We start from the raw sequence: 22,840 nt of genomic DNA, 5'->3' as shown, positions 1-22,840 counted from the left end.
AATGGATTCAAGAAAAAGAGTGACAATTTCATAAATTACAATAATCGGTTGGTAATCTGGTACAGAACTACCTACAGGGAACCCAGTTCTGTGCAGCCCACTGACACTCAGTGGAGGGTGTGAGCTGAGGAAACAGGAGTCCTGCTTCTTGAATTCAAGTCAGTTGAAAGATAGCATTTAGGAAGTATAGAATTTGGACTGCAGCTAGACTCGAAACTCTTTTCAAAGAGGAATGTAGTCTTGGGTTTTTTTTCTTTCTCATTTATGTTTTCTGTATGTTTCTTGAGTTTTTTTACTTCCATCTTTGTGGAGTTTGCTTGGAAACACCACAGGAAAGTTATTTGCTGACACAAAATTAGGTGACAGTATGTCTCTTGATTTCTTATATTTGTGAAATAAGTGCATAGTCACTTTTAATTTGAGGCAGAGAAAAATATGAATAATACATTACTACAAATAAAAATAAAATTCAATGTATGAGGCATATGGCTCCACCAACAAAGTAATTGCGTTTTGGACATCGTTTGTATACCTTCTATCTCTCATCCCACTTCCCCAACATATATATGTGGAAGTGCATGTCAGTGTGCACACTCACACATGCATCTGCACAAAATTTAGCACCAATGCCTGTTTATTTGAATGAATGGGTAAGGAAATTTAAAATAGAATGCATGGTTCTGAAATGCCTTTCAATCAATATATGTCAATCAATTGGCAGAATGGGAGAAACATTAATGGAAAAATCACTTTTTTAACAGATCTAACTCAGAATCAACAAGCCAAGTTGAAAATATTTTATCTACTATGTATGCCTATACTATAACACCATTCCATTGTTTTCAAACTCTCATAATTACTTTCCTCCGGTGTCTTGAACCTTTATATCCATTGATATTCCCCATTCTGATACCCCTACTGCCTCATCATTCTATCCCTGTTAAAGGACTGAAAACAACCTGAAGGGAAATAAATTATTGCTATGTTACAAAATATAATTAATTTATGTATTTGGTGACCAGTATAATTTTGTTGTTATTAACCTTTATTAATTATAGAAATACTGGAAGTGAAAATGGAAATAATTATAGATATTTTTATGCTTACCATAAAAAAAGGCAAAAGGAACAAAAAATACAGGATACAGTTTTTCTCCATCATTAAAGCCAAAATGAAATATGTTATATAATATAAATCAAACTGTAATAGAAAATGAAAGAAATATAATTCATCAATATTCATGAAATAAATGTAGATGGTTCTCAACAATTTCTTTTTAAACTATACAATAATTTTACATTAAAGATTTGCTTAATAGTCTACTACAAATGTTTAAGAGTATCATAAAGTACTAATAAGTTTAATTAAATACATTTTAATTTAATTAGACTTACAAACAGAGTTCTTACATATATATAATTTTAAGTAATTAGAAAACAACTTGCTTTCTTTGCCCTTACCAAAATTGAGAACAAATGATTAACGTATCAAAATAAAGAGCTCTACATGAACATAATAACATCAATTTTGGTAGCATATTTTATTATAAAACTTACCTTTATTTTCTGTAAGTATTAATCTCATTTTTAATTTTCTTTCTCTTTAGTGATTTAAGGGGGGAATTGTTCTTGGACTAGTCTCTTGAGAATCAATATCCATATACCAAAAAAAATGTCTTTATAATTTAATAGAAATTATTCTTCAGTATGGAAAATCAAATCTTTTTAAATAAGAAAATAAAAGATTCCCTAAGAATTATCTAAATTGTTGAAATAAGTTTACAGGAGACAAACAATATCAAATAAGTATTTCTGTTTAAATATTTCTAATAGTAGATAAAAATTCTGAGCTAATGAAAAATGGTCTCTAAAGTGCCACCCACTAGCTTACTAATTAATTATAAGAGACAAATATTGCCAGGGTGAAGTTCCTAATGCTTACTCCCTGTAACGTCCAGAACCAACCTACTCTGATATATTGTCATGGTATAGCCATAAAATATAATATTCATTTAACTGAATATGTAAAAACTATATTTTAAAGGAGACAAAAAATTCCAATAAATAGACATTTACCATTGAACTATGAACTTAGATTTAATTCTGTTAAGAAACCAGTCATGATTTTTATTATAGGACTAATGTCAGAAAAAGAATTTTTAAGACTTTTTCCATAGGTTCACATGTTTTGTTTATCATTTTTATGATTACATGCAACAAAAGCACACCATTAATCATCACGTAGAATAGATGCCATTGCTTGCCCTCAGCAATGACTCACCCAGAATCAGCTTTTCTTTTGAACTGCAGCAATCTTCCAAATAATTGTTTTTTCTTCTATCAGCTATCCTGGGTTTTTATTATTGGGTAATCTTAAGAAAAATATAAGCAAAATATCAGGAAGCATTGTATTAATATTCAATATAAAAAATAGTGTTGCAATAGATGGAATACAATGAATCAAGGTTTCTGCAATTCAGTCATTAATAAGTTGATATTTTAGTTTTTATTACATTTTACCATGAGAAAATCTAATTTCCCAATACTTACATGTACAATTGTCTCCAGACTCAAATCACATTTTCTCTTAGATCATATTCGACATTGACTTTAAGAATTTCTTAAATCCAGAGGTCATGACCTGAAATATTGATTGATATAATAATTTAATATTATATTAGTGAACAAAAATTATTTCAATAATAAATTAAAAACTTCAAAGTAAATACCTCTACTAAAATCATATTTTTATTAAGCTATTCCAAGTTTTAAACTTCTCTTGTGCTTACAACATATTTGCCTTAGTATTAGCATATTCACTGCATGTAATGTTTCAATATATAGATATAAAATGAGAACAAATTTAGTCTATAAATGTAGATGTTTTCTGTGATTAAATCATTTTAAAAGAATGATTATGTTGTTTTCAGACAAAAAAGTTGAATTTTAGACATTTACATTTCTTTCGTAGGATTGCCAAAATGTTTTCCTCATGCATTTATAATTTAAGCAAATATCTATATATATCTCTATGTTTGTCATATCTATGTGCATATGATTCTATAAACATTCTAAATTATAAAATTATACTGCCTTTAAAAATAAATTTAAAAAGAATCTTCTCACTGGAGCTTTACCATCCAATATTTATAACGTGGTGAAAGAAAGGTTTTTGTACACATTTTTGTTCAAGAGAGTTCAAAATAGTTACAGATATAGTATAACTCCTAAAAATTTCCTTATCATATGAATGATAAATAATAAAAAGTTAAAGCAATTTAAAATTCATCATTAGATACATCTCTTATATGCATGTTTTCCTCTGAAATTAGGGAATGATATGGGACACTTTACCTATTTGTTGTGATCATTAAATATTTTGACTGGGTCATGGAGTCCTGACAGTTCCTGACTCATGGTATACTCTCAGCCAAGTTTTATTTACCATGTAATTTAATATAACGTAGTAGAATGCCAATGTATCCATCTTTATTTGTTATAGTAACATAAACATTTACTTTATAGATTCCATATACAAATCACATGTTTATGCACAAATATACTTTATCTTAAACTTATTTTTTAAACAGTGTCTCATTCTTTATAATTATTCATTTTACAAAATTATATCATTTAATTCATAACTAAATATGAAAAGGTAATTTATTTTTGTATTCACTATCTTAAATAGGAAAAACTGCTTTTGCAAATCACTGATTATTTGGTGCTTAACATAGTACCTGACAGAAAGTGAGTGCTCAAAAAAGTTTTGCTAAAGAAATGAGAGATTAAAATACTGATTGATTAATATGGCTTTAAAATTTCTTTCTTTCTAATGGACTAATTTCTTTCTTTCCTATTGGCTGCTCTTTATAAATACATTTTCTCATAATTTTTCTCTATTATGCCTTTAATAATCACGAGTTTTTCTCTTAGTAAGAATTCAGCAATATGGTAACAATTTAGTGTAAACAGCTTGACTATTTTCTCCCTAAATATGTAGAAACCAATGTAGCAGGTGTTACATTTCTAAGTTATCACATTTTTCTATTTAGAATTTAAAGGACAGTATATATTAGAAAAGTTACAAAAAATTCCAAACCAGTTATGTATAGCAACCCTTTTTTCAGATATATTTTACTTAAATATTTGGTTATAATTTTATTACAAATATTTGTTTTCCATTAAGTGGAGAAACATCAATTTTCATTTATTCAGGATGCTTGGGACATGAGGTAATCTAATTGAATATTTCACTTAAGTAAATTTTAAAAAACTAGAATATGATAAGTCTTTTGAATTAAACTATATTTGAATCTTCCTTTGAATAACTTTCTTTAATCATTATTGGACTGCACTATTATTATTAGTTATGTAATATCTCTTGCTGATATGGTTTCTTTTTTAAAAAATTTGTTTTTACCTGATATGATATGGTTTTTTAAAGTCAGAAACCATGACTTATTTTTCTTTGCATGCTTTGTGATAGGCATTTAATGAACAATCATCACATACGTGAATGAATAAATGAATAAGATAATGAACCAATAAAATACTTTAGGATCCTAAAGTCACAATCAAGAACACTGATCATAACTATTACTCATCATTTCTTATATTAGAAGGTTTTAGATAGTGTTTGAATCTGTACTGATAGTGAAAACGGGGACAGAAAATGTCAGCATGTCTACTTTCTTACGAAATAAAATCCTGAAAACAATTCAGTTTTGAAGTTTGTGATTATTAGGATGTTGAATAAACAGTAGTTTACTATACTAAATTTAGAATCCATAAAAGTTAAGCCAAATAAAAAATATTGGTAGTCTATATTTAAAACATTGGTAGTTCATATTTTTCCATATAAAAGTATATATAAACATGCAAATGAAAATGTAAATAAATATTATTCTCTTTGAAAATCAAATAGGTTTTACAAATAATGCTTTGATGATTTACACGAGTCAGGATTAAATTACCTTTCATATGTACATGGGCTGAACAAATTGTAGAGGAAGTGCTTCAAAAAACATGTTTGGAGTTTTTCCAAATCCAACATATTTGAAAATCATTTCACCCAACACTACAGTTATTTTTGTTGCTTATCTAACAGACTTCAAAGTCACAGTTCCAAAAAGTATATGAGTGAAAGATCTCTTAGTGGTCACTAAGTTATCCTGTCACCAGTAATTAAAGAGGACTTTATTCAACTCACACCATATGGTTCTACTTTTTCAGCTTTCCTTCTTCGCCCTATTCCATAGTGACCTGGAAAATGTGCTACTAGGAACAAGACTGCATTTTGCATTGTGTATACTTATGGCACTCCTGATAAAAGGGGTGGGTCTATGGCCCCTGGGTTTATCAAGGATGGAGCAGCAAGTTTGGGTGGCAGTCATTTAAATGCATAGTGGACACCTGTATTCTTCATGAAATCCAGCAATATCAAATTTATTTGGTAATCCAATTCACTTGAGTTATCTACTTTACAAAGGACTTATCAAAGTTTCCTTGCCAGCAGACACACATAGTGAGTGGTAGTTACAGAGGAATCACCATTTCACTAAGAGTTCTTTGGTTCAATAATAGATGGATCATGACTGGGTATGTAGAAAATGCCATTGCCAACATAGCTAAAGTCAACTTAGATTGAGTTTCTTATTGGTAGATGTAATGGCAAGATTGTTCTTAGGAGAGTATTTTTAACTGCAATTCTTGGTGTAGCTCATGGGTTCAACTCATTGGTTCTTTGCATACTTCCTCTAACTGGCTGATTTAGCAAGTGGTTCTTTCTTCTATATTTAGCTTATTCCAAATATATCTTTGCTAAAATACTACTGATATTGACTGACCCAAGCTGTTAAGCAAATCATTTTGAATCTCTTTCAAATCTTATTAAATTATCTACTGACAACTGAACTGCATGTTGCCTCATGAAATATAATCGTTTCCATTGCAATTTTGGGGAGAGACCAAGTAAATAATGAAAAGAGGTCAAGTTAAGTGATTAAGTGTGCCAGTGGATTTTTCCACAAGTGCTAAGGTTTGTTTGGTAGGAAAAGTGTTTCAGACTTGTGAAAGCTTAAATTTATATTCATAACTCAATTTGTAATCAGAGTGGTACTAGTAGTAGTTACTGACATTTTCTCTTTCTAGCTGCCAGTCTCATAGATCCTATAGGTACTATTTTATTTTCTCTTCTCAAAATTAAAGTCTGCTACTAGAAGTGAGATACTTTTCTTTACAAGTAGAATTTTAGAAAATGCTTATTTATAAATATTCCTCATATTTTTGCTCCCAACATCTTCAACATTAAAATAAAAATGATTTATTTCATTACAGAATGAACTTTGAGAAATAATGTCTTAAAACTTCAAATAACTTTTGAAATATAACTGCCTAGTCATTCAAGACTTTATGTAACTTACCATTCTGGTTTCATTTCTTAATACCATCATACCCTCCAAGACAATTATTCACAGACCCCCATTTCCAAGACCATAAATTTTAAAAGGGCAATCTTGTTGGAATACAGAAGTGTAAAAGCATTGTTTTATTCTACATAAACATTAGAAACTAATATGTCTTAATCAATACTAATTTATCAGAACAGAAAAACATAAATCCTGTGCGATACCAGTGCCTTGCAAAACTGCTTATTTTCTCAGATTTTTATTATTCCTACACATACTTTGCATTAATTTATGTTTCTTTATAATACTTCTTATTTCTAGTTGAGTCACCTAACCCTAATATTAAAAGTGTATGTTTATTCCAAGATTAAGGAAATAAAAATAACTTTCCTCTTCTACTTCTCTCTCTCTGATCTTAGATTTTTACAGGCCCTAAGCCATATTTTTTCATTTATTTATCCAGTCATAATAAAGTTGGCTAACAGAAGCATTTCCCACACATATCTTATTTGCCATAAGTAACCTGAACCTTTCCTCGAGCAAAGTTGATTTGTGTCCTATTCAATACATGCTTTCCTTTACTTATGGCATATTAAACAAGCTAACTTCTAAATCAAAACAAGGAAAAGATACTTTTCTCTAATCCCAATATTCCATACTTGTATGGCAAATGGAAGCTTCTTTCTGTCATTCTCCACAATCTAGAATAGCTGGTGCCACTGAGAAAAACGTCAGAGTGCAAGAGCTGGGTTACCTTTAATTTTTTCCTCACTGTTTATTTTTGGCAAAACCTGTCTTTGTACTAGAATTGTTATTGGAAGTTATTATCTTTACTTCCGAAAAAGTGAGAAAGAAATGACAGTGTAAGGTTTTAATGCCTTACCCGAACCTGGCCTGGAATGTTCCCACACCTTTTTATGATGTCATTTGGGGCTTGTGTTATTATTTAAGCTATTGAGTGAACAGGTACCAAATCACTGATGTATTATAAACTAGTGGTCCTCAAACTGTGGGTTCCTGGGCCATCTTCATCAGCATCAGCAACAAAACTTGCTGAAAATATTAGAATGGCCAGGCCCCACCACAGACTCTGAATCAGAATCTTTGAGAGAATAACTTGGGAATCTGCATGCTTAGTGAGCACCCAAGTAAATTTTTGGCTTGTTAAATTTGGGGAAGCAAAACATAATTACATCATCCTCACTGGACCATGCTGAAACCTGAACACTCTTGTATTTCTCTGTCACTAGGTACTGGCCAGACTATTTTTAAAGAGCTGCTAAGTATAAATCAAACAAAATATTCTACAGCATTCTCAGACATAATTAATGTCTCAGAACTCCCAGAGCAAGTTATTCAAATATCTATTTTAAAACATATCATGTCATCTTATAATTATTTCTTTGTATGTCTGTTTCTGCCACAAGATTGTGAGCACAGTACGAATAGGGCAGGCAGCATATCCATCTCCACAGCTCCAAACCCGAGCAGAGTGATTGCATAAAGAGGGTATATAGAAAATATTTTCTTAAGTAGATTACTTAGAAAATGAATTTAATCAAGTTGAAGAAACCTGGTGTTTTTTGGTATTCTTAATCCTTCCAAGCATAGTACAATTTTCTGAGTCATTAACAACAACAACAACAACAACAAAAATTGCCTGGATTCCACTCCAAAAGACTCTGATTTAGTTCATCTTGATATGGGCCCAGGGATAAACACTTTTCCAAGTTTCCCAGGTAATTCTAATATACAGTTAGGGTTGAGAACCAGTGGCATAGATACAAGGATCACGGGGCAGGCAAAATAATAGGCACCCAAACATTTCCGTGCCCTATTTCTCAGAATCTGTGATTACAGATACGATTCAGGTTATATATCTTAAAAAAGAAAGATTATTCTAGATTATCGTGAATTATTTGGGTAAGCCTAAATTTATAACTTGAGGTCTTAAAAATAGAAGAGGAAGGGTGAAGCGTCAGTCAGAGAGATGCAGCAAAAGAGGAAGCAGAAGGGATCCGGAAACATGAGAAAGAGTTGGTCCACTGTTGCTGGCTGTGATGTGGAAGCCCACAGGCAAGGACTGGAAAGAGGCCTCAAGAGCTCAGGGTGTCCCGCAAGCTGACAGTCAGCAAATTGGGACTTCAGTCCTACAACCACAAGAAATTAAATTCTGCCAACAATCTGAAGGAGTCTGGAAGCAGATTCAATCCCAGAGCCTCCCAAAGAGAAGACAGTTCTGCCAGCACTTTGATTTTGCCTGTGCAACACTTGAAACTGAAGTCATGCAGGGAATTTCCCCCTAAATGTGGCTCCCAGGTATAATGAGTATTTTGAACTAAAAAACCATTAGAGATCAGCAGGCTTTAGAAGAGACTTTTTCCCTAACCACATAAACACAGGACAGACCCACCAAGGAGAATAATTGTCCTTGTTCCCCTGCTTGTTATCTCTTCCTCCATTGTGGGAAAGAAGACCATGAATGTAACCACACCTGAGCAGACCCCTTTACAAGACAAGGTCTTGGAAGGGGTCTGGAAGGATTATTTAAATTCCAAGAAAACTGTTTACAAGTTAAACTCCAATCGAATCATTCTCCCTGGTAATCATTTTTTGGCCCTCAATAGAATTCTCCCCTCTCCTTCCATAACCTGTTCTACCAGGATTAAGCCTTTCTTCTTTCTGTAACCTCAAGAGGATATGGAAACTTCCAGATCCCATTGGGCAATCACTCTGTGATTATCCTTGTGCACACGGTAAATAAATTTGCAATCCCTTTCTCTTATTAATCTGACTTAATCTGAGTTGATTTTTCAGCAAACCTTCCAGGGGCCAATGGGCTTAGCCTCTATGAAACAAAGAAACCAGCCAAGCCCACAAAACTTCTGACCTATAGAACTGTGAGATAATAAATGTATGTTGTAAAGGTATTAAATTGGTGGTAATTTGTTGCAGCTGGGATAGAAAAGCAATACAAATCCTTACCTGATCAAAAGTTATGTTTTCCCATCAAAGCCCCCAAAGTGGTAAATTTCTGCTTCTCTACTAGCCATTTATTCCTCCCAACCTTAGATTATATTCATCATAGTGCAAGATCATCTCATTAGCTTGCAGTGGTTTTTCCAAGCTGATCCTAAATTACTGTGCAATTTTGAGAAAATCAATTCAACTCTTTACTTATGGGTTTAGTTAACTGGAAAATGAATGTTGAACCTGATCTTTAATCTAGCTCTCTTTTCTATTGCATGCTTGTCAGAAGAAATGCACTAAAGTCAAAGAAACATAGTCTCAAACTCCAGTTCTTGAAATACTTGAAATGCTCTCTGAGCTGATTTCCTGACCTGAAAATGTGTGTAGAAGTAATGGCTATTTCATTAAATTTCATTAAATACAAGGTCGATGTGACTTATAAATGAGATAATGCCAACTAATCCCTGGCACAATGAATGCTGCCTATAATTTTTATCATAATTCATCTTGTTGGATAATTTTAAGTGTTAAATTACTTGGTAGATATAAAGAACCTGCCCCATACTAAGTATGCAATAAGCATTAACTATTGCTAATGTCTATATCACTTTATAATTCTGTTAGCCATGGCAATGATAATCTCAACTGAATCAACCAGGTAAATCCAGCATGCAAATTTAAGTAACTTGGCCAAGGTCATGAAGATGCTTAGGGCCGACTCTAAGTGCAGAACTCAGACTCTCTGACCCTAAATTCTGGGCCCTTTGCTCTATATCATACTGACTCACAGAATGGAGTCATTTACTTCCATAATTAAGGTTTAAAAAGTACAGGATACATTCTAATTTGCTTATTCAGTTATTTTGCTTAACCATCCAACTTTCTCATTGTATTTTACTTCTATTCATAAAATACATTTATGCTTTTCCCCCCACATGATTTCTTCTTTTAATTCTTTTTCTTAGTGATATTGTCATATTTGCTGTTTTTTTTAAAAAAAAAAAAAGAATTTCCATTAGTAAATGGCTTGAAAACTCACACTTGCCATCCTGGTAAAGCACGAAAATAAAAATCACACGTATTGTCTCACTTTTGAGCACTTAAAATGCATTTGCAATGAAGAAATATTTCTTTGAGAAATTCAATTAGTCATCCTGCACTATTTATTGAGCATCTACTTTCATCCAGTTTGGTAGAGAGATAGAAGTGAGATGCAAATTAAGGATTCTGCCTGGCCTCTTACATATTTCTCCAGTTGGAGAGAAGTAATCTTATGCTGATTTTAGAGGCTTAGTTCACTGATTATAAACACTATCCATAGAATTCACTCATGAGGGTCTAAAGAAGGGTAACTTTACCAACATTTAAAACCTAAAGTTAGTAGTTCTGAGCCTCAGACCCACTTCTGTCATTCAATTAGCTTGGGCAAGTGCCATAGCTTCCCAGGTGTCTCACTTATAAAACAAAGAATTAGGATAAAAGGAATTTCAGACTTGGGTAACTGTTCAAAATTTACATAAAAAGAAAAAAATGATTGGTACATAGGAAAAGGTTTTGTTCAAGATAACCTAAACCCAAAATACCCTTGAAACCAAGTGCCTCCTAACACTGCTTTTTGTTATATTTGTTTTTTGGTTATTTTTTGTGGCTCAGGAAGACCTTCCCTAGGTCTCCTATTACCAATAGCCCAAGGGAGTTTGAGTTTGAATCTAAGACAGTAAAAAATGGAATCTGGCTAAATCATTTTTCTTTTATTAAATGAGAATTCAAGGAAAAGATATCTAAGCAAAATTAAAAATCACTGAACTTACTTCCACCTCTTTACATACTGCCTCTTTTGAGAAATATTCTTACTTTTGAAAGGCCATTTGGGGAAACTCTAGTTTTCTCTTTCCCATTGCAGAAAGTCCAAATTAAAAAAAAGCAAATATACTTCTCCATTAGCCCTCTTGCCAGACTTCTCAGAATGGAATCTAATCAGTTCATCTAGCCCAAGCTAAACTTACTACCATCATCACTGCAATAGTCTTAATGCTCCTGGGAATGGAAACCAACACTTTCTGAATTTGGGCTACGTTGGGTTTTTATCTTCTTTGCAATGAACAGAATATGAGTTAGCTAAGCAATTTAAAAGTACAGAATAAAAGAAATCATAAGACACATTAAGAAATAATTTAAAAATGCAAAAATTCAGCAATCAGTGAAATAAAAAGAAAAATTATTACATTTAATTCATCAGAATTTTATAGATGATCTAATATATATAAATACATCTAATAGCCAATTATTAAAAATCTATAAAAATTCACAACGACTTCCAGAAAGTATTTTATTTTTGAAGAGACACTAAATTTAATTACTATTATTAAAGTCCAAGAAAGCATATATTTTTAATATTGTCTCATTAATGACACAGTTTTACTTTTTCCAGGTAGATATTGAAATAAAGGAAGTAGCATCCAACTGATATTTAATAATTAGCATAATAAAAGGACCATGTGTGATACCAGTTACAAGGAAAGGCAGTAGTTGGACTGATAAATATGACTTTAGACTTCCTAATGTTAAAATCCAACTCAGTCACACACTAGCAAGTTAAACAACTTCTGTAAGAATAGTATTCTCATCTGCAAAATAGTTCCTAAACCAGAAAACTATTATAAAAATAAAATGAGATAATGTAGACAAGCTCCTTAGAACTCAATAAATGTTAGTTATTATTATAATAATGTCATATTAAAATTTTTAGAAATATAAGTAAGCTTATATGTGTTTTATTTGTCACAATTAAAATAGCATTATAAGTGGAAAATTAACACTGTATTTCAAAGTGACGGTCAAATGAATCATGAGTTTTTTAATCTTCTGAAGAAATAATGTGATTATTTTTTATTTTCACTTAAGTAGTTATAGTAATATCAAATAAAGTAAGTATATTCCCAGATATGATGTCAATCTAGTTAATATAACTGTATATTTCCTAATACTGAGCCTATATAAAGATTTAGCAATTTTTTTGTACACATTGTAATCAAATAGTGACACCTTAAAGAATATAGCATACTAAGCCATTTAAAAACAAAATAAAAATCCTCCCACATTTGACTTTAATTTTAAATTAACAATAGTAGCTTTTACTAATACTATACTGGAACAATAACAAAAAAAACATTGACCCTATGCTTACTTGCTTGTTTAATGAACATTCCAGGTTTAACAGTTGAATAACTATTAAAGAGAAATAATGTTGTGATTAAGTTTGGGACTTCACTTTATACTTTGAAGCACTTACTCACGGGAATAATTTTCCCATTGTGGGCATAATTAGCCCTTTTCCGGTGATTTTGGTCACCCTCTTCTTATTTGAAAGAGGCAAGTGGCCAAATCTCAGTCCAATTAGTAAAAGGTGGGAGGGAGCCTGCAAAAAATGCTTTGTACTTGATGGAACACTCTCCCTTCAGTAGATCTAATGTGGAAAGAATTCATTGCTCAAAGGGCACAGAAACAAAACACATCTTTCCAGCACTTTGGACTAAGACCTTTATACCTATTTCCACAAAGTCAGTAGTCAAGTTCTATGTGAAAACATGTTTTCTTCCACCAACAATAAAATTGGAAAATACGTGAATTTGCTAGAATTTTAATTTAAGTTGCACAGTAGTCCATGATCAAAATTATAACGTTCTTGCTATATGAAGCTTTCCAATCTTTCTCAAAATAAAATTTATATAGGATCTACTAGCACATCTCAACATTTAGAAAGCACAGGAACTCTGTTGATACTGTCTGTCTAGCACATCTTCTCTTTTCTCTTGATAGGAACTTTCTTCCTATTGAGAATCCATTCCCTCTGGTTCAAGTGAGATCTCCCTCTTGGCCATTGAGGTAGAACCTGATTGAAATCTGGTCAGATTAGCACAGTCCTCAGATTTAGGTTGGCTTGGTAATGGACATGTGGTCCAAGCTACACCATGAGAAGTCTCTCTGGAACATTTCTATTAGTGCTATCAGGGAAACATTTTTCTTTTTGTTGAGGTTGAAAGGCAAGGAAGGCATGACTACTGGGCTATCCTCATGCATCCTTCCTATCATGTGGAAAAAAACAATTTCAAAAATGGAGCCAAAGAGGGGCAATCAGCTAAGAGCTGAGGATTAGTACAGAATCCTGTGATGTTATTAGAGCCCTTGAATCTGGTCATATTTGAAGTCAGCTACAATCCTAGATTTGGCGGTATAGTGGAATGATCACTAAGTATGGAATAAGAAGGCTCTATTTTGCATTCTATGGACTGAATATTCTTTGGTTAGTCACTTTGCTAGGCCTCAGTCATGAGATGACTTCAAGTCCCAGTTTTCATTATGTAATCTAAATATCTACAGATTATTTTCTTTTTCACCAAAGCAGGACATCATTATTCATACCAAAAGCACATTCCATGTCCAGCCATTAGAAGTTCAGAACTAACTTCTTTTATCCAACTACATCTGTGAAGTAATTTTTTTTTCCTAAATCTGAAATAGACTTAGCAGTATATGCTCTTGGATAATCCACAACTAATGTGTGCCTGTGGCAAAATATTTCTATCCAGCTCAGAAAAGTAAATGCAACTCTTACATGAAAATATGTGAATAAATTTTTGTCACCTTAGGTTAGGCAGTGATTTTATAGATATGACATATAAAGCAAAAGTGGCCAAAAATAGATGAGTTAGACTATATCAAAATTATCTATAAACTTTTGTGTACAAATGAAACCATCAAGAAAATGAAGAGACCACTCAGAACATGGGAAAAAATATTTGCAAATCATATATTTGATAATGGACCTGCATCTAGAACATATAAAGAACTCTTACTACTCAATAATAAAAAGACAATCCAATTTAAAAATGGGCTCAGCAGATATAGAATCAACCTAAGTGTCCATCAACAGATGAATGGATAAAGAAAATGTGATATGTTTGCACAAGAAGAATACTGTTCAGCCATAAAAAGAATGAAATCCTGTCATTAGTGGCATCTTGGAAGAAACTGGAGGACATTATGTTAAGTGAAATAAGCCAGGAAAACAAGGATAAATGCCACACATTTGCACTCATATGCAGAGGCAAAAAAGGTTGATCTCATAGAAGTAGAGAGTAGAATAGTAGCTACTGGAGGATAGGAAGGGTGGAGGGGAAGGGTGATAGGAAGCGGTTGGTTAAAGGATACAAAATTAGAACTAGATAAGAGGAATAAATTCTAGTGTTCTATAGCACTGTAGGGTGAATATAATTAACAATAATTTATTATAATATTTCCAAATAGCTAGAATAGAAAATTTTGAATATTCCTAACACAAATAATAAATATTTGAGATCATAGTTATGCTAATTAGCCTGATTGGATCACTACACATTGTATGCATCAAAATATCACCATGTACCCCATAAATACATACAATTATTATGTGTCAATTTAAAACAATTTTAAATGGGCAAAAGGTCTGACAATTGACCAATAAGCATATGAAAAAATGCTCAATATTATTAATCATTAGGAAAATGCAATTCAAAACCACAGTAAGATACTACTTCATACTCACTAGGATAGCTGTAATAAAAAAGACAAACAATAACAAGTATGACAAAGGATGTGGAGAAATTATAACCCCCACGCACTGCTGGTGGGAATGGACTTAAAATGGTACAGACACGTTGGAAAACACTTGATTAACCTTTCTCAATGTCAAACATTTACCATATGACCCAGCAATTTTACTTCTAGGTATATACTCAAGAGAAATGAAAACATATGTCCAAACAAACACTTGTATGTGAATGTTCTTAGCATCATTATTTTTAATAGACGAGAAGTGGAAACAGCTCAAGTCTCCATCAATTGGGGAATAAATAAACAAAATATGATATATCCATACAATGGGATATTATTTGGCAATAAAAAGAAAGGAGTACTAATGTATGCTTTAACATGGGTAAACCTTGTAAACATTATGCTAAGTAAAAGAAGCCAGTCAAAAAAGACACATATTGTGTAATATTATTTATATAAAGTGTCCAGAATAGGCAAATCTCTAGAGATGGAGAGTATATTAATAGTTACCTAGGACTGGGGGAGAGTGGCAATGGGGAGTGATTGCTAATGGTTACAGAGATCCTTTTAAGGATGATGAAGGGGTTCTAAAGTTAGATTGTGGTAATGATGGCATAATCCTATGAATACGCTAAAACCATTGAACTGCACATTTTAAATGAGTAAACATTTATGGTACATGATTTATATCTTAATAAAGCTGTTTTTTAAAAAGCCAATGCATAGAAGGCATGTGTATCTAAAGAAGAATTAGTGCTGATCAAAACATTTAGTTTCTTCTCTCTCTCCTCTCTCCTTTTTTAAGAAACAGATAACAGATTGTAAAATAAAACACACTGACCAAAGAGCCTGCCTAGCTTACATAGTATATCATGCATGTAAACTGAATTTGATGTTATTTCATGTTCAACAACAAAAATCTTTGATACATATAGAACTGTTCTGATTTGTATAGAAAAGCACATTTTTCTTAGAATTTGTTTTCAGAACCTATTAATACTTTTCAGTTCATGCACAAAATAATGGATTTCTTTTGATAGATTTTTATTTATAAAAATTAACTTCATATATAGTTGAGGCAAAAGATCTAGGTATATACTTAGAAAATTTCCCTTAATTTTAGATAGGATTTATAATTGTTTATCTTCTCCTGTCAGTCATTTCATTTCTAAACTTTTAAATTTTTTAATTTCTTTTTCACATAGGAGTAGAAAACTGATAATTGACAAATAAAAATGTAAATATTTTTATTCCATTTGTGACACATTTTAACTGGGTTATTACAGACAACAACAACAAAGATACAAGAGAAATATTAGGAGGAATAAAAAAGAAAATATTAAACTTTGATTCATTTTTGGAAATTAACCTAGGTTAGAAATTTTACATCCCAACTATTTCCCTTCTATGGAGCTATTATAAGGTGAAAGAAAAGTGAATGAAGGATAAAAAGGAGAAATTGAGAAAAGAAGGAAAGAGGGAAGGAAAAAAGAGAAAAATCAATGTGTCTCAAGTAAATGCACAATTTATTTTAAATTAACTCCTGTTATTTTTATAAAAAAGTAAATACAATTTTATATACAGAAATTTATTTATCTACAATGTCTCAGTTTCTTACAACTATTAAACATGAGTCCATCATAGTAATTTTGATTATCTTTATTTATTTATTCATTCAAATGTATTTATGTAAAGCCTAATATGTTCCAAAAGTTATGTTAAGTTCTGGGGATCCAGAAATGCTATGATTTCTGCTCTCAGAGATAGTTAAAACCTTGCAGAAGAAGAAAGACATTTACAGATATGGATAATAAAATGTTAGTCGATAAATATTTTTAGTGTCTAATTGATCCGATGGAATGATGCATTTCACATGGGGCAAGTATGTGTGTGAGTGTGTGTGTGTGAGACAGTGAGAGAGACAGAGAGAGAGGGGAGAGAGAGAGGTCTACGTGGAGAAAATGACATTTACATGAAATTTGTAGTGCCAGGTGCTTGAGAGATGCAGAGTACATGAGCGATGAGTCTTTCTGATAAGACAAGGAAGCAAATTAAAGATGCTCTCTTTTGTCATATTGAGGAGTTTTGATTTAATGCTCTAGGACAGAGATTTTCATTTTGAATACCCACTCTGATTTACTCGTAGTGGCAGCCAGACTGCTTACTGAGCAGTGTTAAAGTTAGTCTAGACTTGTGAGAAAGAGTCCCCTGATGCATTAATGATGTCTGCCATGGGCACCATCCTGAGAAAGAATGATATGTATTCCATATATTTGATAACCGTGTTGCAAAATAAATAAATAAATAGTAATTGTGGAGTTAAGCAGATGATCAATATGACAAGATTTTCATTTTAGAAAGTAGGAGGATAAATTCAAAGACGGAGGCAGGAATAGTTGTAGAGAGACAAAATAGAATTCTACTGCAGAGACTTCTAAGCAAGTAAGGCAAGCATATAATCATGAGAACTGGAACTAAGAATAACAACAATGAGGATGTAGGGCGCTATGGATTGAATGTTTGTTTGACCCCAAAGTTCATATGTTGAAGCCCTAATCTTCAATATGATGGTATTTGGAGGAAGATCTTTGAGAGGTTATTGAGCATCGAGAAAGTTATGACGATGAAGCTCCCATGATGGGATTAATGCCCTTATAAACAGAAAAAGAGACAGGAGGGCTCACTATGCATGCATGCACCAAGGAAAGACCATGTGAAGACACAACCTGGAAGAGGGCCTTCATCAATAATCCAACCATGCTGGCCCCTGTTCTCAGACTTGCAGGCTTCAGAACTGTGAGACATTAACCTTTTTTGTTCAAGCCATCCAGTGTATGGTGATTTGTATGGTGGCCTGGACTGACTTAGACGGAGAGAAATATTTAACAGACAGAGATATTTAAAAAAAAAAAGGGTTTCTTCTATAAAGATATGAAAACTTAGCATGTGTAGGAAACCTAAAAAGATTCCTAAAATTCTATCATGGATATCTAGGTAGATTCCAATCACTATTATAGAGATTACAGCAGAATAAAGAGGGATAGTGGGAAAATACCTGACAGTGGTTGAGACATCTTGAATAAAAAAGTGTCCAAGATTGTCTACATAGTTCTGGAGATCAGCAAAGGAGGGCCTTGAAATAGAAAGTTCACACCCATCATTCTATAATACACCAGAAGGTAAAGAAAGGTGACAGTTTGTCCAGAAATACTGTCTATAAATGAGAAGGGAGAAGACGGTATATTCTAAGAAATGTGTATTTGAATTAAATTAGAGCACAATTCAAAGCATTAGTGTTGAAGGCACTCAAAGTAAGTAAGAAGGGGTGTTGGCAGAAGACAGAGGGTAGCGCTTTCTAGGGACAAGGAACTAGAAATACAAATGCATGTGTACAGAAATGAGCAGGGCTGTGTGAGTCAAGGTAAAAGAACGGGCACATGAAATTCTTTGGGAAATTAATGAGTGGAAACCTGGATAGGATATGTGACTGGAGGCATTAGCTAGACGCAGTTCCATGATGCACTCTATGAACTGCTGTAACTTTACACATAGCAAACACAGCTTATTTTTAATTATTTACTCTTGTGACTAAGTCTGGGTTGTAATTTAAAAATAGATTTTCCAGTGCAAAAGAAGTTGCACAGGAAGGAGCTCCTTGCTGAATTAAGCTGTGCTTAAGTGAGAACTGCCGCTTAAGAACAACACGTTCCCTGTGAAGAAAGATGGCAAGTCCATTTCAGTGAGCCTAACCTTTACGGAGTGCTATTATCAACTCAATTGTATGTTTTTTCCTGTTTCACAAACATGTTCCCAAAAGACTTTTAAAATAGCTTTCTTTCCTGCTAAATTGTTGTGCCAAGCACTTTTTCTGATTCACAGCCTTCGCTAGACCAGGATGTGTTAAAAAAAAAAAGAAAAAAAAATGCCCTGTCACGCTTGACAGGGTTTAATAGGCCTTAACAACGACAGTGAGACATTTTCTTAACCTGACTGCCCCCTTCCTCACTGAATATTAATTAAGACAGTACATTTCATCGAAATATAAAATACCCTGAAGAAACTAAAGAAGCAACATCCTCCAAAAAAGTCACTGTGTTAAATCAAGGCATCTAGTCACAAATTTGTCCATGAAAGTAGGATTTTTTTTTCCTAATAAGGAGAAGAAAAAAAATCACCACAGAAAATAAAGCTTTTTTGTAAAGGTTAAAATAAAACAATTAAATCAATCATATGAAATGGTTCTCTAGGTACCTAATAAGTGGCGTGTGTGTGAAAGCAAACAGCCACAACATCCTGAGGTCTGCCTTGGTCATTTCACAGTGAATCCCAGGCCTTGCTGGAGTACTTTGCTCAAACTGCAACTTGGCTGGTAGTGCTATGCATATCTGTCTTTCCGGTGAGGAGTTTCCCCACTAAAATGCTTTCTGAGCTGCAATAACAATGGCGATCTCAAAGGGAAAAAAAAAGATGAAAGTAAGTAAAAGATAAACAGCGTCCCATGGACACTTTGGTGGAGGAGGCTGTGGTTGGACAGCTCACATGAGGCTTTCTGGAGCAAGAGTTGATATAGTTATCTCAACAGTTGCTGCTTTTGGCAGCAGATAACAACAATGAAAAATAATACCAGTTGGGGACTTATACCGGGGGAAAGAAAAGAACCGTAGAAAGTGAGATGCAGGGCAGAGAGCCCAGGTTTCTTGCATGGAACAACTCTGGGTTTGGATACCAGCTGCACTATTTATTAACTTGAATTCAGGCAGAAACTTAACATACAACATTTACCTTGTTGCTGTAGCTATAATATGGGGAAAATACACATAGCAAAGGGATATTGTGGGGATTAAATGTAATAACCCACACATTCACCTATCACAACATCTGGGAAGTGATAATTGCTCAGTAAGTGATAGTCTCTCATTCCTTTGCAGAAGAAAGAGGATGTCTTGATTTGCTTTAATATGCCCCAGTTACAAGACTTGTAATTTTGAGTAAAATTACATGTGAACATTTAACAATGCCAACTTTTGTAGCTTTCTATAAATGAGGGCTTTGTGGACTGATGAACATGGAGGGATTTTACCATATTCAAGAGTGAGTGAGGATGAGCACTTGTCTCCAAAATGACTTGTTTTCTTATCAAAACTGCTTTTCTCTGTATATGCAACACTGCTGACCCTTGCTCTATTAGCCTGTGCCTTTTTAACTATATATCAGTCCTCCCTTTTAAGATTAGTAACAAACACTCAAGTCTCTCTCGTCTTTTTCCATCATCCTGAGGACAGTGTTATTAAAGAGGTGAAGTCTTTTATGCTTTGTCACAAACAAACATTCTAAAAAGATTTCTGCATTTGCATTATCAACTCTTGGCTTTTATTTGCTTCATCAATTCCTGGATGAAGAAGAAAACCAGTGGAGCTGGAGGTGTCACATACATTACCTGGAAATAGCAGGGGGTTATTAGTTGGAGATAAATTGGTGTAAGCAAATAAAATGCAAATGGTTGAAGGAGAAAGAAAAGCCTGCAGAGATTAAGCTTAGGAGAAAGTTTGGTAGTTTGGAGGAGTGGCTGCTGTGTTCCTGAGAGATACTTAGCATGCAAGAACTACGGAAATAACTTAAGAAAATTTGTTCTTATGAAGTACGCCCACTTGGACTGTTTAAGGCCTGTGTATGTGTACCTTTGTGTATCTGTATGAAGGTGTGTGTGTGTATGTTGCATATATTTAAATCATTTTGGACAACTTAGTGTTGCGTCTGTTAATACAAAATAGTACCAATATGGGGCTGTGAGGCAGCTGGGTTTTATCACCTCATTGGTAGGATGCCTTGTCAAAATTTGACACCAGACCACCCCACCACCATCTCCAGCAAAACAAAACAAAACAAAACAAAACAAAATTACCTGATATGTGGTGTGTAACTATCAAGTTTATCATCTAAAATGATTTTTAAGTTCAGAATAACTTAAATAATTTCTTGTTTTGTAATATTTCATGTATTGGATTTAGTTCTTACTATTATAAAAATTATTTGTAAGAAAACATGTAGTTTTAAAAATTGGAATTTAATTCCTCAACTAGTACAGATGTATAGAATATTTAGTTCACATTTGAAACTTAAGTTTTCTGCTAAATAGTTTCATCATAAAAAAAAAATCTTAGGAGAGTTCCCTCTCTGCAAAGATGTGGGGTACCAGTTGGTGAGAAAAAAGAAAAGACAAAAAAAAGGAATTGGGCTTTCATTTATTTATTCATTTTTTTGTTTTCCTTGATGGTCTTTTTAACCAACCATTGCTGGTAATGCTATAGCTGGTACTTAAAAGACCAGTAAGTGTTTGAAAAAAGATGTGGTTTGGTCACCTTTTGCAGTGTGTACATGTTTGTGTATGCTTGTGTTTGTATATGAAGGTGAGAGAGAGACAGAGAGAGAAACAGCTAAAACTGGAAGACAGAAGACAGAAGGACAGTCCTTCCTGGTTTATTTCATATCAGAGATGGAGTGATTGAATCAACATTATTAAATATACAAATTAATGATTTGACTGCAAACTCCTTAATCAGATGTATGAGGAGAAGAACTTTGGAAAAAATAGAATTATTTTGTAAAATAATGCTAACAGTACTTTGTGAAGGATCTAATTACTGATTATCTTTTCAGGACTTTGACTCTATCATCCCCAGGACACCTTAATCAAACTCTTAATTTCTTTATTTTCCATCCACATTATGCCTACACCAAAGATAGGCTGAATGAGCCATCTTTATGCACCCTCTAATGGTACATTATCACACTAGATAGTCAAGTCTGTGCTTTGTTTTTGTTTTTTTTAAAAACTTCCCCACTAAACATAAGTGCTGGTTGAGGTTATTGCCTTACTAATCATTAGGTTCCCAGGGTATTTCCTACTATGCATTAATCTTCACTAAGTTTTTAAGTGAATAAATAAATGAAATAATTATCCATTACAAACTATGTATCCATACTCATAATATTTGACTTTTTCTAATGCTTTACAAAGACTGAGCACAGTAAAATTTGTAAGTATTTAGGGTGAGTAAAGACTACTTAAGATAATTTGTTTTGTCCATTTGTAAAATGAATAAGGAAAAGCACTTAAACTACTCAAAGGAATTGTTTTCCCATACTTTTGAAGAAAATAACTGGAAAATAGTAGGCAACAATAATACCATGGCAATCAAAATGAGGACTTTGTGAACAAATGGTTCAAATAAACCATTTATTTGAATACATAGATAATGCATATCAAAACTTCAGTAGTATAGTTTTGCCTATTAATCCTAGAAATTTGTGCTGATATTGACTTTTATATCACAAAAGAAAAAATCCAATTTTAATAATAAAAGAATGAAAAGTCTTTGAGCATACAATAAGGACTTCTGGTTGTGAAATATGAATATACAAAGCTTTGACATTAAAACTCTCTTTAGCAACAAGCATATATTTAGGTAACATATTGCATTTTAAAAATCCAAATAGCATTAAGGCAAATATGAATAAATCCAGTTTCTAATTTTAACCAAACCTGGGGATTACAGAAGAGACAGAATGAAGGCTGGTTCTAGCAAGAACAGGTGTGATTCTAAGGCTTCCCTTGCACTGTGCATTGGTTTTGCTAATATTCCCACCTCTGCATGTTGTCTTGGTTTCTGTTACTGAGTAAGCTCTACATAGTTTGAGCAAAACCAAGCCATTTATTTTTTGGTGGCCTCTGTTGTTATTTTTTAAAGTTTTTACAATAAAAGTATTAGACTAGATTCTAAGGTCCTTTAATTCTATTGTTCTGAGGAAAAAAATATCATTGTTATGACATCTAAGACATATATATTAATGCAAATACATTAAGTATTG

General features: G+C 32.9%; 1 protein-coding gene across 1 annotated transcript in view; it reads right to left on the bottom strand.

Annotated features, from left to right (window-relative positions):
* Positions 1-22,840, bottom strand: part of CALCRL (calcitonin receptor like receptor) — a 103,235-nt gene that overhangs the window by 38,785 nt on the left and 41,610 nt on the right. Inside the window, exons 3-5 of the mRNA XM_045559031.1 lie at positions 2,550-2,640; positions 2,281-2,371; positions 1,108-1,200 (exon numbers count right to left, since the gene is read on the bottom strand). Coding sequence (XP_045414987.1) covers positions 1,108-1,161 — 54 coding nt within the window. The 5' untranslated portion in view covers positions 1,162-1,200; positions 2,281-2,371; positions 2,550-2,640. The remainder of the gene's footprint in view (positions 1-1,107; positions 1,201-2,280; positions 2,372-2,549; positions 2,641-22,840) is intronic.

The sequence above is a fragment of the Lemur catta genome, chromosome 8 (assembly GCF_020740605.2).
Source record: "Lemur catta isolate mLemCat1 chromosome 8, mLemCat1.pri, whole genome shotgun sequence".
NCBI classification, from domain to species: Eukaryota; Metazoa; Chordata; class Mammalia; order Primates; family Lemuridae; genus Lemur; species Lemur catta.
This window is presented reverse-complemented; position numbering and strand designations above follow the sequence as displayed.